At 38.6% G+C, this 13,381-nt stretch overlaps 1 protein-coding gene across 4 annotated transcripts in view; it reads right to left on the bottom strand.

The window, feature by feature from the left end:
* Positions 1-13,381, bottom strand: part of LOC114152879 (vacuole membrane protein 1) — a 77,009-nt gene that overhangs the window by 40,261 nt on the left and 23,367 nt on the right. For all 4 annotated transcript variants that reach the window (XM_028031004.1, XM_028031003.1, XM_028031002.1 and 1 more), the window contains 2 exons: positions 6,951-7,184; positions 864-995 (listed from right to left, as the gene is read on the bottom strand). In XM_028031004.1, coding sequence (XP_027886805.1) covers positions 864-995; positions 6,951-7,184 — 366 coding nt within the window. The remainder of the gene's footprint in view (positions 1-863; positions 996-6,950; positions 7,185-13,381) is intronic.

Here is a 13,381-nt window from a genome sequence, read left to right as displayed (position 1 = left end):
TCCATTTAGAAGAAACACTTTTGAAAAGATAACTTCAAACTTATGAAGTGGGTTATGAATATATATATTTTTTAGCTTAACTGTATTTTTTACAGAGAAATGTTTTTTGTCACATTTGTGAATGAAAAAGACTTCTGATTTGAAATGTTACTAACCTCATATATGTGCTGAAAAGTAAAACACGTATAGTCAAAAGCAAGACTTACTCACATGTCAAATATGTTACCGTCACGACCCATCGGATAAATTACCAACTGTTTAGTTCAGTCGGGAAAAATAAGAGTCAGTGACTCAGTTGTTCACAAGTTCTCAGGCAGATGTTTGGTTTCTCCTGCTTTGTCTGGATGTTTGAGCCACAAGAGAAAAAAAAAAAAAAAAACTTTCCTGAGTCTGGACACACGACAGGCAAATCTTATAAAATGGTTTTTCTGCACGCGTGCATTTGATTTAATTCTTCTTGCATTACTCATAATAATAGAAAGAGAAAAAACATAATATTTACAAACAGCCGTGAGGCATTGTTGAAATATGTGGAGGGGTGGCATGCTGAGCATATTTTTAAGGAGGATCTCTTAATGAAAGCCTGAAACGGAAGCAGCATTTCACTCAAGTGCATCACTTGATGTTCTCGGAGTCATAATGTTGTGCAAGAATGTGATTGTGACCGCCTCATTGAGAAATGAAGGTGTGGTTATTTCAACAGCTAAAGTGTGTGGTAAATCCCCAACTCTGGAGTTAGGAAGAAAACCAAGTGAGAATTACCTTCATGAAATGAGTAATAGCGCCAGACAGAGTAGAAAGTAACTACAGTGGCGGTAACTATGACGATGGGGGAGAAGAAGGTGCAAGGAGCAGTGTGTCACCTGGGCGGACTCGGTCTGGTCCAGCATTTCCTCAAACTTCTGGTAATCGTCATCATCTGGATCAGAACCAGACAGGCGGGCAGCCCGCGCCATGAAGTAAGGAGGGAGCTCCCCTATAGCGGTACCAGCGCCCTGCTCAGCAAAACACAAACAACAACAACACACAGAGACAAAGACTGGAAATCAATACGTCAGTTTAAAAGAATATTGAGGGAGATATGATGATGTAAAGAAACGTATTTTCCTCTTTTATAATTTTGTTATGAAATCCCACTTTAGTCTTTAAGGGGGTAAAAGGCAAGGGGTAGAATAAAAAGTATTCTACCCCTTGCCTTTTACCCTTTTTATTGATTTTGCAAATCAATAATGAGCAAAGACGTTTGGCTTTTTTGACAAAAACAATGACCAAAGATCAATAAAATCTTAAATGTCAAATGTAACCTGATTTCTACAAAACAATGACAATTAAATAAAATGACTGAATAAATATTCACCCTCTTTAAAGTGACTGACCTAATTCAACAGAAGTCCAGTCAAATGGTGCTGTGGGGATGCTGCTCAGCAACAGAACAATTAAAATCTCTAAAACATTCAAGCATTTTACGAAAACACTATTTTATGAACCTTTAGTCTATTGTCACTTTTGTATTTGGTCATTTATCAAGAGGTTGATGTTTATTTGACGTTGGAGGCGGAGCGGTACCAATATTCTTCCTGTGTGAAACGTTGAGTATAAAATAAAAGCATTTCCACTCAATAAACACCAGATATAAACTAAGGCAGAATGATTTTTTTTTTTTTTTTTAAATAGCGTTCTTTTAAAAGGCTAAGATAATTTTAGTTCTTTATTTTGGTATCAAACAGTAACTTTGTGTGGAAATTCATGACATGCTCTTCTGTGTTCTATAAAGTATTTATAAATACCTCATATGACTTTTCACATACATATTCATCAGCTTTTAAATAAAAACCTCCTCATCCTTGTTCTGTATATGTTCTCATAGTCGATATAAAGAAGTTCTCCAAAGTTATTGAGTGTAATTTGTGAACAGTTTTGCTAGCATGGTCGCTCAGAACCAAACAACTAACTCACACACATCCTTTTGAAGATGTGACTTACTCCTCGTCTAGAAAATTTAGCTGCACTGAAGAGAGCACCAAATAATGGGTCCTATAGTACTTTAGTCCTTTTTCATTTTGACTAAAGGAAGTCTGAGACATTTCACTGAAACCTAATGTAATTGCAGTCACTATGCCGATTGTGTCACCCTACAGACTAGCAAGCAAAAACAGAACACAAAAAATATTTGAACAGCCACAATCTGAACAGGTTTTCAGTGCTTGATGACTGGGATTGTGTAACAGAAGCAATTAACAGGACTAAAACAAAAAGGATTTACAAGAGTAAAAATCCCACAGATTTTCAAACAACTGTGGATCCATTACAAACAGGGCCAACGCAGGGGGAAAGCCATACGCTAACTCTACATAATACAGCTGCCAAAAGGAGCTTGTAGCTGTAAAGTGCTAGAGTGTGTGTGAATGGCTTAACAAGAAGAAAGCTGAAGTGATTTGTGGGAAATAAATCCTAAGTATTTTGGTGGGTTCACCAGGTTCATGAAACAAAACATGACAATTTAGGGAAGAGGGAGGGAGTGGAAAACAGATTTAATAAACAAAATCAAATGGCAAACTCCAAAAAAATGAAATGTTAAATGGTTTTAGTCTTCTCCACAACTTCCTGTGCTTTATTTGGGAGCATCTACAGCAGGGGTCCCCGAAGTCGGTCCTGGAGGGCCGGCATCCTGCAGGTTTTAGTTCTCTCCCTGGTAGTACCAACAACCTTTTCAGCATGTTAATGTTCTTCTTAGGCCTTCTAATGAGCCATCATTGGATCCAGGTGCGTTAAACCAGGGAGAGAACTAAAACATGGAGGATGCTGGCCCTCGAGGACCGAGTCTGGGGACCCCTGATCTACAGCATCTTTTACAAATCAATCACGTCTTCGACCCGCAAAGACAAACCTTGAGCAGGCATAGCTCACAAGTAGAAGCAAAGCCGTGAGCTTTTGGAAACATATCGTCACAGCAGGTGTGTGCAGAACTGACGACAGCACAACACATAAAATATGTGTCGTAAAAATCCCTATACTATTATTTTCAATACAATAATGGCCGATGAATAACAATGGTAGAAATGTTGTTGGCCAAGGAAATGTACTTCTTCAGAAGTAAATTATATGTCTCACCTTATTGTGCTTCTTTACAGAAATGATTTCTGAGTCTTGCCTGTGCTTTTAAATGCTGCGGCTCGCTGGTCGTACAAAACAATATGTCATTACTACATCTCTTCCTTTCCCAGTCAGTTGAAGGATATCTGGCACTAAATGGCTTGGAAAGTCTGGTGCGTAACAGAGGTAGCCAGGCTTCTACCAACCTCATCATATCATTCCTGTTGAAGAGCTGGGAGATCTGGGAGCCCGTTTTTGCAAATAGCACTCTGCAGATAAAACCCTAAACAGTTTGTGTCCAGGATATGTGGGATTTTTTCTGACCCTAACCCCGTACAAGTCCAACTTTGGTGATGATTTTGTGAGATGACCCAAAGTAAAAAGAGACTAAATATGAATGAAGGCCACATTTTCAGTGTTTTGTGACTAAAAATTTATTTCAATCCAACTTTACAACTGCTTTGTGTTAGTTTGGTAAAAACCAGCCCCTTGTTCTACGCTTTGCTTCATGCAGAGGGCCTGGAAACTCAACTATTAAGAAACAATTGCTCCCTGGAGGCGTGGACTCTGCTGAAATCTTAAATGTTATCTAATCGCTAATGTTCGGCTGTGACGTATGTAATGCACCAGTTTGATGCTATCAAGCTTACCCAAAACAACCGTTCTCCACAGCAAAGAGAGAAGTGCCGAGCTGAACGAGGCGCCTGTTAATGATAATTCAATACTAGGATGCATGGCCAACCTGGACTGAATGGCGTTGCTCACTTCCTCCACTACCATTGCTACAACTACAGGCAGACTACAATTCTAAAACAGCGCAGAAAATCGACGTCACCATTCAAAACTTCTCCGGTTTGCTGATTGGCTCGGTTGATATTCTACTGGAGAAATCCAAGTGAATGAGAGAAAGTCCAGACAGAATAGTGAGGGCAGATTAGAACTGAGCAATGACCAGGCTAGCTTTGTGTTGGTCTGCAACACAAAATCCAAACAAAATTCCCTGAATGTTATGGTTTTAATCTGACAAAATGTGAAATAGTGTAGTTCAAGAGGTATGAATACTTCTAGCTCTGCAGATAAATTAAGTTCCAATTAGAAAACACATTTGTATGATTACAAGGTCTTATTAATGTTAAGCATTAAACAATACAGAGAGGAGTGAAAAAAAAAAAAGTCTTTGCCGAATGTGCTGTTCTGGCTGTACACACAAATCCCACCATCATCAAAGAGGAATATAACTAACTAATCACAGGAGCGTTACTTATATGTTGCTGACGGGCTGAGCCAGAAGATGATTAGTGGGTAGTTAGCAACCATGGCAGCAACAACAAGCCCAAACAATCACTGTCAGGAGGCGGTGCTATCCCCCAAAATCTGGCACGCTGCATCTGTAATCTGGACACCCTGTTCTCGAGTTAACACGGCCGTCTTTAATGAAATCTTCTACTTTGTTTTTTTGGGGTTTTTTATATAGACGTGCTTTAATCTCCCTGGCAGCTGCTCCATTCAACAGCTCCGCTTCTGTTCGCGAGTGCGCAGCTCGGGGTATTTGTGAAGCAGGGCAATGAAATTTGCCCACCTGCGCCGCGCCAATGTTTGAAGTGGAGCACTTAACGCATCCACTGTCATGGACTTCAAGAGCAAAGAGGGAGAAGGACAAAGAAAGAGGAGGAAAGAAAAAGTTGGAAGCAGGAGGAGGAGGAGGAGGAAGGTTGGGCGACGTTTCATGTCTCATCACCAGCATAAGCGGCAGGCTGGAAGGAGATGGGGTGGTAAAAGGGGCGGGGCTTCGTCGCTGAGGCTTTGAAAACTTGCGTGCAACAGGTGCTTCTAAACTGTAGAGCTGACAAGCCTCGTGGGTGGGGGGAATTGAATCCAGAGGAGGATTTGGTGACAGAAACACAACAACAAACAAGAGAGTTTGGTAATCCTTTGAAAGAAGGAAGAGTTTGTGTGTGTGTGTGTGCAGTTAATATTTTACAGCTCTACTGAAGCCTGGGGGCCAATTACAGCAGAGAGCAGAAGGGCCGGTTCCCGTAAAGGCGCCAGCAGTGAAGAAGTAACTGAAGAGGTTTATTTCCCCCTCAGCACTTACATCTTCCACATTACTAGGAAGAGGGAAGCAGATGATTGTAAAACAATGAATAAAATACCGAGTTCAGCTTTTTAATTCCCCTTCAGTTCTCCATTTCTGGGCCAGAAAGAAACAAAAAAAAACTAAGAAAAAAAAGTGAACTGTTGATAAAAGCGAACTTGAAAAAGCTAAACAGAAATCTGCAACGGAGCGTGACTTTTTAACCGGTCTGGCTCATGTCTTGTTTTCTTTTTTTATGCATGTGTGAGTTACTGATAAACCAGCAGAGTCAGAAAAAAAGCTTGTCTTTCTCTTTTAAAAACAGAAACCAAAAAGTTTATACATTAAATATTTTAATGTATTTTTGCCTGTGAAGTAGAGGAAATGTTTCTGTACAAGCCCTGAGAAGAAATGGCCCGACAGACTGAAAACATTTTTGTCTTTCTTGGTAGTCACCAAACCGAATTGGGCAGATGTGTGAAAGCATTGACGTTGCTTGGTGGAAATTCACTGTAGTCAAAAGGGGTTTTCCAAGAATATGAGTTATTTATATGCACCTTTTCACCCCATGTAAATTTGTGGCATTTCTAACCTCTTACAAGAAACATAAAAAGGAAGAAGCATGTCTAAAATGAAAAGCAGAAGAGTTAAAGCAGCTGCTAAAAGATATTTTAAATGGACACTAAGGTCAAAACAAGTTAATTATTTATAATAATGTTTGGATAGTAATAAATACTCACATGTCTGGGTTTTATGTAAAAGCACAATCTCCCCCTAATGTTTCTAAAAGAAATCAATTCTGGTTACTTTATTCTCTTTCCTATGTGAAACTTACAGTGCCTTGCAAAATAATTCATAAGCCCTGAACTTTTAAACATTAAATCAATGTTTAATTTTATATAGGTTTAGAAAAGTAAAACTTTTATGTAATTTATAAAGTGGTGCAAAAGTGATACACAGTTTTCATATTTTCAGATGACACTAAAACGGAACTTATTGGTGGGTGGTGGCGGCATCATGCTGTGGGGAGGTTTTTATTGAGCAGGGACAGGAAAGGAGTTAATAATGCAAATGAACACAATGTACAGTATATATTATGTGCATTTAATTAAAATTTTTAAGACATTCGACTGAGTTGCACATCTCTAGGATTGGAGTACACCATTTTTATTTCTGATAACTGAGCAGTATTTTTGTCATAATGTTGTACAGTATTTTATTATTATAAAATAATTAATTATTATAATCATTAATATAATTACTAATTATATATATACTGTATATTATAATTATATATCCGTTCATGTTTTTTGTATTTTTTGTGTGAACCTACATACCATGATGCTGCTGTTACACCTACATTTCTCCAGTGTTGGACAATAAAAAATATTTCTATAAGTATAAGCAAATGTTTGATGATTCAAGTGAGGAATTAAATAGAGACATACCCCAAGCATTGCAACTGGATTTGATGTGAAAGGCCACTCTACAAGGCATTGGCAAAAGACAGTCACAACCTTTAGGTAGGAGAATGTCAAAAACAATCAATTCTTGTCCTTATACCCTACTTTGTGTTGGTGTATCTCATAACTTCCAAATAAATAAATTGAAGTTTGTCGTTGCAGCAAAACAATATGAAAGTTAAAGGGGCATGAATACTTTGGTAAGGCACTGTAGTTTCACTGTTACAATAAAATGCACCAGTGAAATCTGGTTCCGATCACTGCAAAGTGACTCAGCCAAGGCAAGTACCCACAGCTGGTGCAATCCTAATAAGACTCACCCACATACAAGCTTCCAGACGAACTTTTGAGATGATTGTCCAGAGGGAGATGCTTCCCTGGAGGCCCGCTGGGGCCACCATCCTGTCTGCCCCCACATCCACCTGCTCAGCACCAGGGCCGGATGTTGGTGCTTCCTGTTGGGGACAGACAATTTGGTCCGGATAGGGAGGCTCAGGGAATTCCACCGAACCACATTCATAGGCTGCCAGAGTCACCGCTGCAATGTGAGGTCCCTGAATACCAGAAAGCAGACACAAAACACAGACAAGTGAGAAAGAAGGAGAAAATGCTAATTCGTTCAAAGCAAGCGCAAGTGAAAACTCTTAACTCAAACAGAGTGGGAGCATAGCTAACTGCTGGTATTCTGAGTCAGTGGAAGACCCCTCTAATATTAGCATAGGTGAAAAATTGCAGCAGTGAGTCAAATATTAACTGATAACATAATGGCAGTTTTATGTGGGCCAGAATCTAAAGGCATTGTCCTCAAAACTGTGCTACAAGTTGCACAGACAAACATTAAACATTTGGAGGATAAATAGCGGTGGTGCAGAGCTATCAAAGCACCAACAGCCAAAGAGAGGAATTGTTTTACTGGAGACGTGCAGCAGAGAAAATCTCAGGAACGTGAAGTATAAACTGAACAATGTACCAGAAACAAGTGGCAACTACATTGTATATGCTTTGTTTCATTTATCTATGATGTTAACCAATTGTTGCTCCGGTTCCACATAAAAAAAACAACTTAATTTTCAGCTCATGTGACTCAGTAGTGTTAGCAGTCCAAGGTGATGACATTACAAAGCCAACAATATCCTACTGTAACAACATGTTTGCCATATAAGGTTGTTTAGTACTGTCAGTTGTAAATTCCCCGACTCTAATGACCTTAACAGTATTGAACACTAAATCAGATAAGGAAGAACTGATCTAAAAATGTAGAGGCTCTGGTGGATGACACAAAACAAAACCCAGAAGTGGTTTAATGCTTTGTAATTTAGATGAGAAAAACTAAGGGTTAGATATTCAAAAGAACTGTAGCTATTAATTTGCCTAGCATCACTTCATTGACTGATTGAAACATGGTTGCTACTCCGCCACCTCACCCTGCACTTCCAGGAATGTGGAAATTTAAATAATTAGGAGGAGTTGATTCACTTATACACAGATATTCCTCTTGCTGCAGTTTTCTGAGACAAATTAAATAAATTTGAATATCACAAATCAAGCCGTTAAATCAATAAACCACCATTTAATTGTTTTCTTTTTCTGTTCAGTTTGACCCATACATATTTTTATGAGATTTTTATCATTTGCTCCTTTTAGTTTCTAATGTACTGGATTTTGGCCGTGAGAATGATGGTATTTCTTTGGGGTAATGGATGGTAGCTGTACAGAAACTGCAGAGAAGTGTATTAAATTATGGCCTAGTTCTCAAGTGGCTGGAGATCTGGAAAAACAGAAACACTTTCAAACAATAATTTAGTTCCCTGGTTAGATGAAGTCAAAGAACTCTATGATTGCGGTAACTGACTGCTAAGTAGTGAATAAAAACAAATAATTCCTTACAATGCTGCTTCCACTCCTGTAATTTAGTTATCATCGTAGGCTTCTTGAAAAGAAATAACAGCCCTTTAAGCATGATGTTTCGTGGTCATTCAAGTCTGACTCACTTTGACAGTAAGTATGATAACATCTTGTCTCAGAGTACAAAGTTTGATTAGGTTTTATAACAAGCAGAAGTCATCATCATGTGACCAGATTTCTCTGAAAAAACACAAGCCATTCAGCGCAAACCTGTAAACGGATATATAACAATCAGACAATTCTTTGGTATTATCCCTGTAAATAAAGGCACGACTGTGGCGTGGGCTGATGTAAGAAGACACTTTGTACTGTTTCTTCCATGTGTTTACACTCATGGACGTGCGTGTAGGAAGAGTGCTCCCTATGACGCACAGAGGCAGTTTGGCATTACACAATGCAGCACCATTTGCCTTCTGGCAAAACTTGGGGCTGGACTGGAACTTCCGCACCCGCACGAGACGAGGCAGGACGGGACAGGACGGGATGTGGGAGCACAGTTAGGCAACAGAAACTGCCAAGTCATCTCTAAAGGAAATGTGCTTCTGCTTTTAAATATGTACGGTACGCATAGCATCCAATCAAGCTTCCGGTTCAAAGCTTACATGCACTCAGAACGGGTGTGAATATTAGGTCAATTTAGGGCATTTAATGATTCATCTGTGATCATTTAATATCATTTTAAGGATTTTGAAAGCAATCATTGGGTTTGTGTTTTAGAACGTTTGCATTCAGTGAGGATATTCTCTAATCCATCTTGCATCAGAATAATGCAGGCTTAAATAACATATTCTCCCACTGATAATTGGTTAAATGTCAACAGGAGAAACTGTAATTAGGGGTTAGGGTTTTAGGCAGAATTTCTGAAATTAGGTTTTTTTCCTGGGACACTTATGGCTTTTAATAAAAATCCACAAGTTTCCAATAGAAGCTTAATGTCTGGCTGCGTTCGCTATCTTTTTCAAGCCAATTTAGATGTGGGGTCAGGATTGCTATTTTATTGGAGCACCTTACAGTTTCCATCTGTAACAGTTGGTGAGATATTTCTCATTTTAAAAGGCACATCTTCACTCCTCCAAATATGCATCTTATTATGACTAAATAACTTTGTCTCATATTAAAAAAAAACTTTTTCCAGTGGCCATTTTAGCTGGTAAATGTGGGGAGAACCAACTTCGCTGTGGACAGTGAAGATGGTGTTCCAACTGTTTCCTTGCGGGTTGATCCTATCCAGTTTTTCTGCCATTGAAGGTTGGGATTTTCTTCCAGATCATGGCAAAAAAATGTACATAATTTGTGAATCATTTAGAGATGAAATTGCTTAGTAGTTTAAAAAAACTTATATAGATTGATGACAACTATTAGCTGCTATCAGTCATAATCACTAATTAGAAAATAACAGCTTTGTATCACAAAAATAAATATAACTATAATCAGTTTGCATTGCGACGCCCCAGGTAAATATGACATTTATGCCGTTGATGGATGTAAAACCTCTGTATGCACAAGTCCCTACATAAACACTAAGCCGCTCCAGATTTTAGAACAAAAATCCGGTTGCTAACACTGTTGTTACCAAACACAAACCGGGATATCTTAGTGACCCAGATGGAAAAATAAAGAAACTCCCAGCATTGACCCAGTCAGAGTTGTAACTCCTCAAGCACATGTCCTCCCATCTGAATATGAAGAGGGGGCCACTTTCACATCAACGCACACAGATCCTTCAATAACACAAACTCATCTAGCAGACGGTTGTATGAACAAGAAAAAACTATCCTCCTCACAACTCCCAGTGTGTTTACCCAACACACACACTTACTTAGAGCTCAACAATAGAGTGTGTTGCGTGACTAAGAGTACCTGCTCACACTCGCTCTCTTTTTTTCCCCTCCCTCTCTATGTTTAATGCTGTGTCACTGCTTCTCTCCTTCCGGAAAAATCCAGCTCTCTCATGTTTTCCGGCCGGCTCAACATCCAGGTAGCCGTCTCCCTCTGTCTCGGTATTCTGCTCACTTGATGACGGACGTGTGCAAGCAGGAACTTAAAAAGCAGTTCCCTTAGTTCTAGAGTAAAGCAGTAAATGATTAACAATAAAACACACACATACACAGTTTACTGTCAACAGAATCCAGGTGAGATTTGATGTATACTGAACTACACCCCCCCCCACCTCATGCTGTTTCTGTTTTCATATCTGTCTTATGACGACAGGCTTTCATGCCACAAAATAGTACTTACATCCACACGGATCCAGTAACAAGGAAATTGTGAGCAATGCTGTCAGTGTGTGTAGTGATATCACCGTGAGATGTGTGTGTCTGTTAGAACACATGGCCGAACCAGAGCAGCTTTCAGAACAAAACAAGACTAATAAGATTGTAGGATTAACCCTTAAAGCTTTTCTGAAATATAACTGGAGGGCATACATTTTTTTTCCCCCCCATCCAACTTAACACGCAACTGGGAAACTTTTTTTCATTTCCTTTGCTAGCTAACCCTTCTGTAATTTCAGTGTCGCATTTGCAGGGACAGTAGAACGTTTTGCTCAGTGTGAAGCTTTTCTGCTGATTGAGGGTGTAGATTTAAGTCTGAGTTTGTTTTTTTGTTTGTTTTGAAGCATATTTTAAATTCAGCTGCCAGATAATTCATAACTGCAAGTCAAAATTAAACTGTTGCTGTTCACTGCTGGCAAAAAAAATGGGGTGGGCGGGGGAGTTACACTAGTACATAATTCTGTAAACATTTATATCATTTTAGAAGACAAAACTTAAGCAGCTGCCTGCACTATCTGGAAAACCTCAATTTCATGATCACAGGATCTCATTACATAAATTATAGGATTTCATAATCAAATTTATGCAATGTTTCTTTTCATGCATTGCTTTCAGATTTCATTTTAAGCAAGCCATGAAGGTTTTTGTCATTTCATTGTCTACCCTTTAAATTCCTGTCAAGCAATTTGCATTGTCTTGTGTGAGAATAGTGTGACGTAAATTAACTTGGTTTTGTCTGCCATGTTTCGGTTAAATTAAATTCAGATGAACAGAAGAGAATGTATTGAATTAATGTCAGTTCAACAGAGTTTTGCTCAGTGAAGTTCAGCCAAGTTTAATTCATTACAGTGCAAGTCAGTTCAATTCAAGTTTATGTTAGCTCTAGTAATTTCAATTCAGTTTGGTTCATTTAAATTGAGTTAAATTTATAACTCAGCTCAGTTTTCGAACAGTTCAGTTCAACTCAGTACATGTCAAGTTAGCAAAATTCAATTCAGTTCAATTTACAGTATAGGTGATTTGTTCATTTTCCCCCATGGCCAATCAAAAACATTTTATTTCAAGGTCCTATTTAGATCCAACTGTATAAAATTCAATGTAGTTCAAGCTTTATTCCAGTACAGTGCAATCTGAATTAAACCTAAAAGTATTTATAAGAGACTAACTTACACCTGATTATGATGCAATAATATTTGATTCAACTAATCATAAATTGTTTTAAAAAAATTGTCCAACTAAGTTAAACCAGCAGATCACATTTATTTAGTTTTCACTTCCAGCATCCTGAGAAAGCACATGGTGATAGTAGAAAGGAAAGATTTTTAGAACAAGAAATGTCCTGACAAATACTTTATCATCTTCTTATATTGTATTTCAACCTTTTTTTTCCTGCTCACACAAATTTATAAAAGCACATTCTAGTGCCTCTGTGATCACAGACTGGTAGGTATTTTAAAGCTGTAGTAAAACAGATCATGGAAAAAGCAAATGAAACAGTTTTTATCTGTTAACACTGCATGACTGTTTGAAGCATGTGGCTCAACTATATGATCGCTTCATATTCAGACGTTAGGATTTCCATTTTTTAAGTTGGAACAATGATCCAAACATGCTCACTGAAGTCAGAAATGTCAGGGTTGAAGTCTAAGTTGGAGGTTTCTGACAAACCCTAACCTTAAAGTCCAATAAAGCGGTCTTGGATGTATGCTGTCTTGGCCAGGACCATAAAAGGTTAAATCAAAAAAGTATAAAAGTTATTAAAAGCAGAGATAAATGAAAAAAAAAAAAAAGTACTTTGTTTCTGGTTACACTATTTATTCAATCAAATCTTGTGCTACTGTACAACCTCCTTTAGTGAACATGTAGGTAGGGTTAAAAAGTTATGAATGGTATTAAATTGCATTGTTAACAGTAGTTACCCTGGTGGCAGATTAATTTGTAAATCACATTGGTTTTAGAACTAGGAACTGGTATACTGCTGAGTGTGAATCTAACTCGAGAAGTAAAATTTGGTATAATCTTTACAAACACTGAAGCAATTTACATCCAAAATTCTTCTGAAAATGTCCAAAATCAGTCCAAGTACCAACAGTACCACAAGTTAAGAGTCATGAACATAGAAATATTACAGACAGAAGCCTGTTAAGTGATTATTAAAGTCTGGTTTCATTATTTATCAAAAACATAAAGGTCTTTGCTTGACCGTACCATTTTTCACATTTAATATTACCTAGTATGCATTAGTAGCTAATCAGAAGCAGACACAGGTTGTGAACGCTTTGTCTCAGTTTCCAGCTGCTTCCGGAGCCCAGCGCGGGCATTACTGGCCGTCCAGAAACTGACCAGTCCTCAGCGGCCGCAGCCACAGGATGGTCCCATCATTAACAGGTCGCTGTGGTTGTCGAGGGTCATTTAGGCACATTAGACACGGTCCAGCTAGCATAACCTGCTAACCACTTCATACAGACGGATACTGCTGGAGGCGAAGCATGACAAACATTAGAGGTTAGTTCGTTATGAAGAAGCCCCGGTCTGGATCCGAGAGGGAGGTAAGGGAGCTCTGGACTCGGGCC

This window comes from Xiphophorus couchianus, chromosome 11 (assembly GCF_001444195.1).
Source record: "Xiphophorus couchianus chromosome 11, X_couchianus-1.0, whole genome shotgun sequence".
Taxonomy (NCBI): Eukaryota; Metazoa; Chordata; class Actinopteri; order Cyprinodontiformes; family Poeciliidae; genus Xiphophorus; species Xiphophorus couchianus.
Note: the sequence above shows the minus strand (reverse complement) of the source record. Positions and strands in the feature narration are given on the sequence as shown.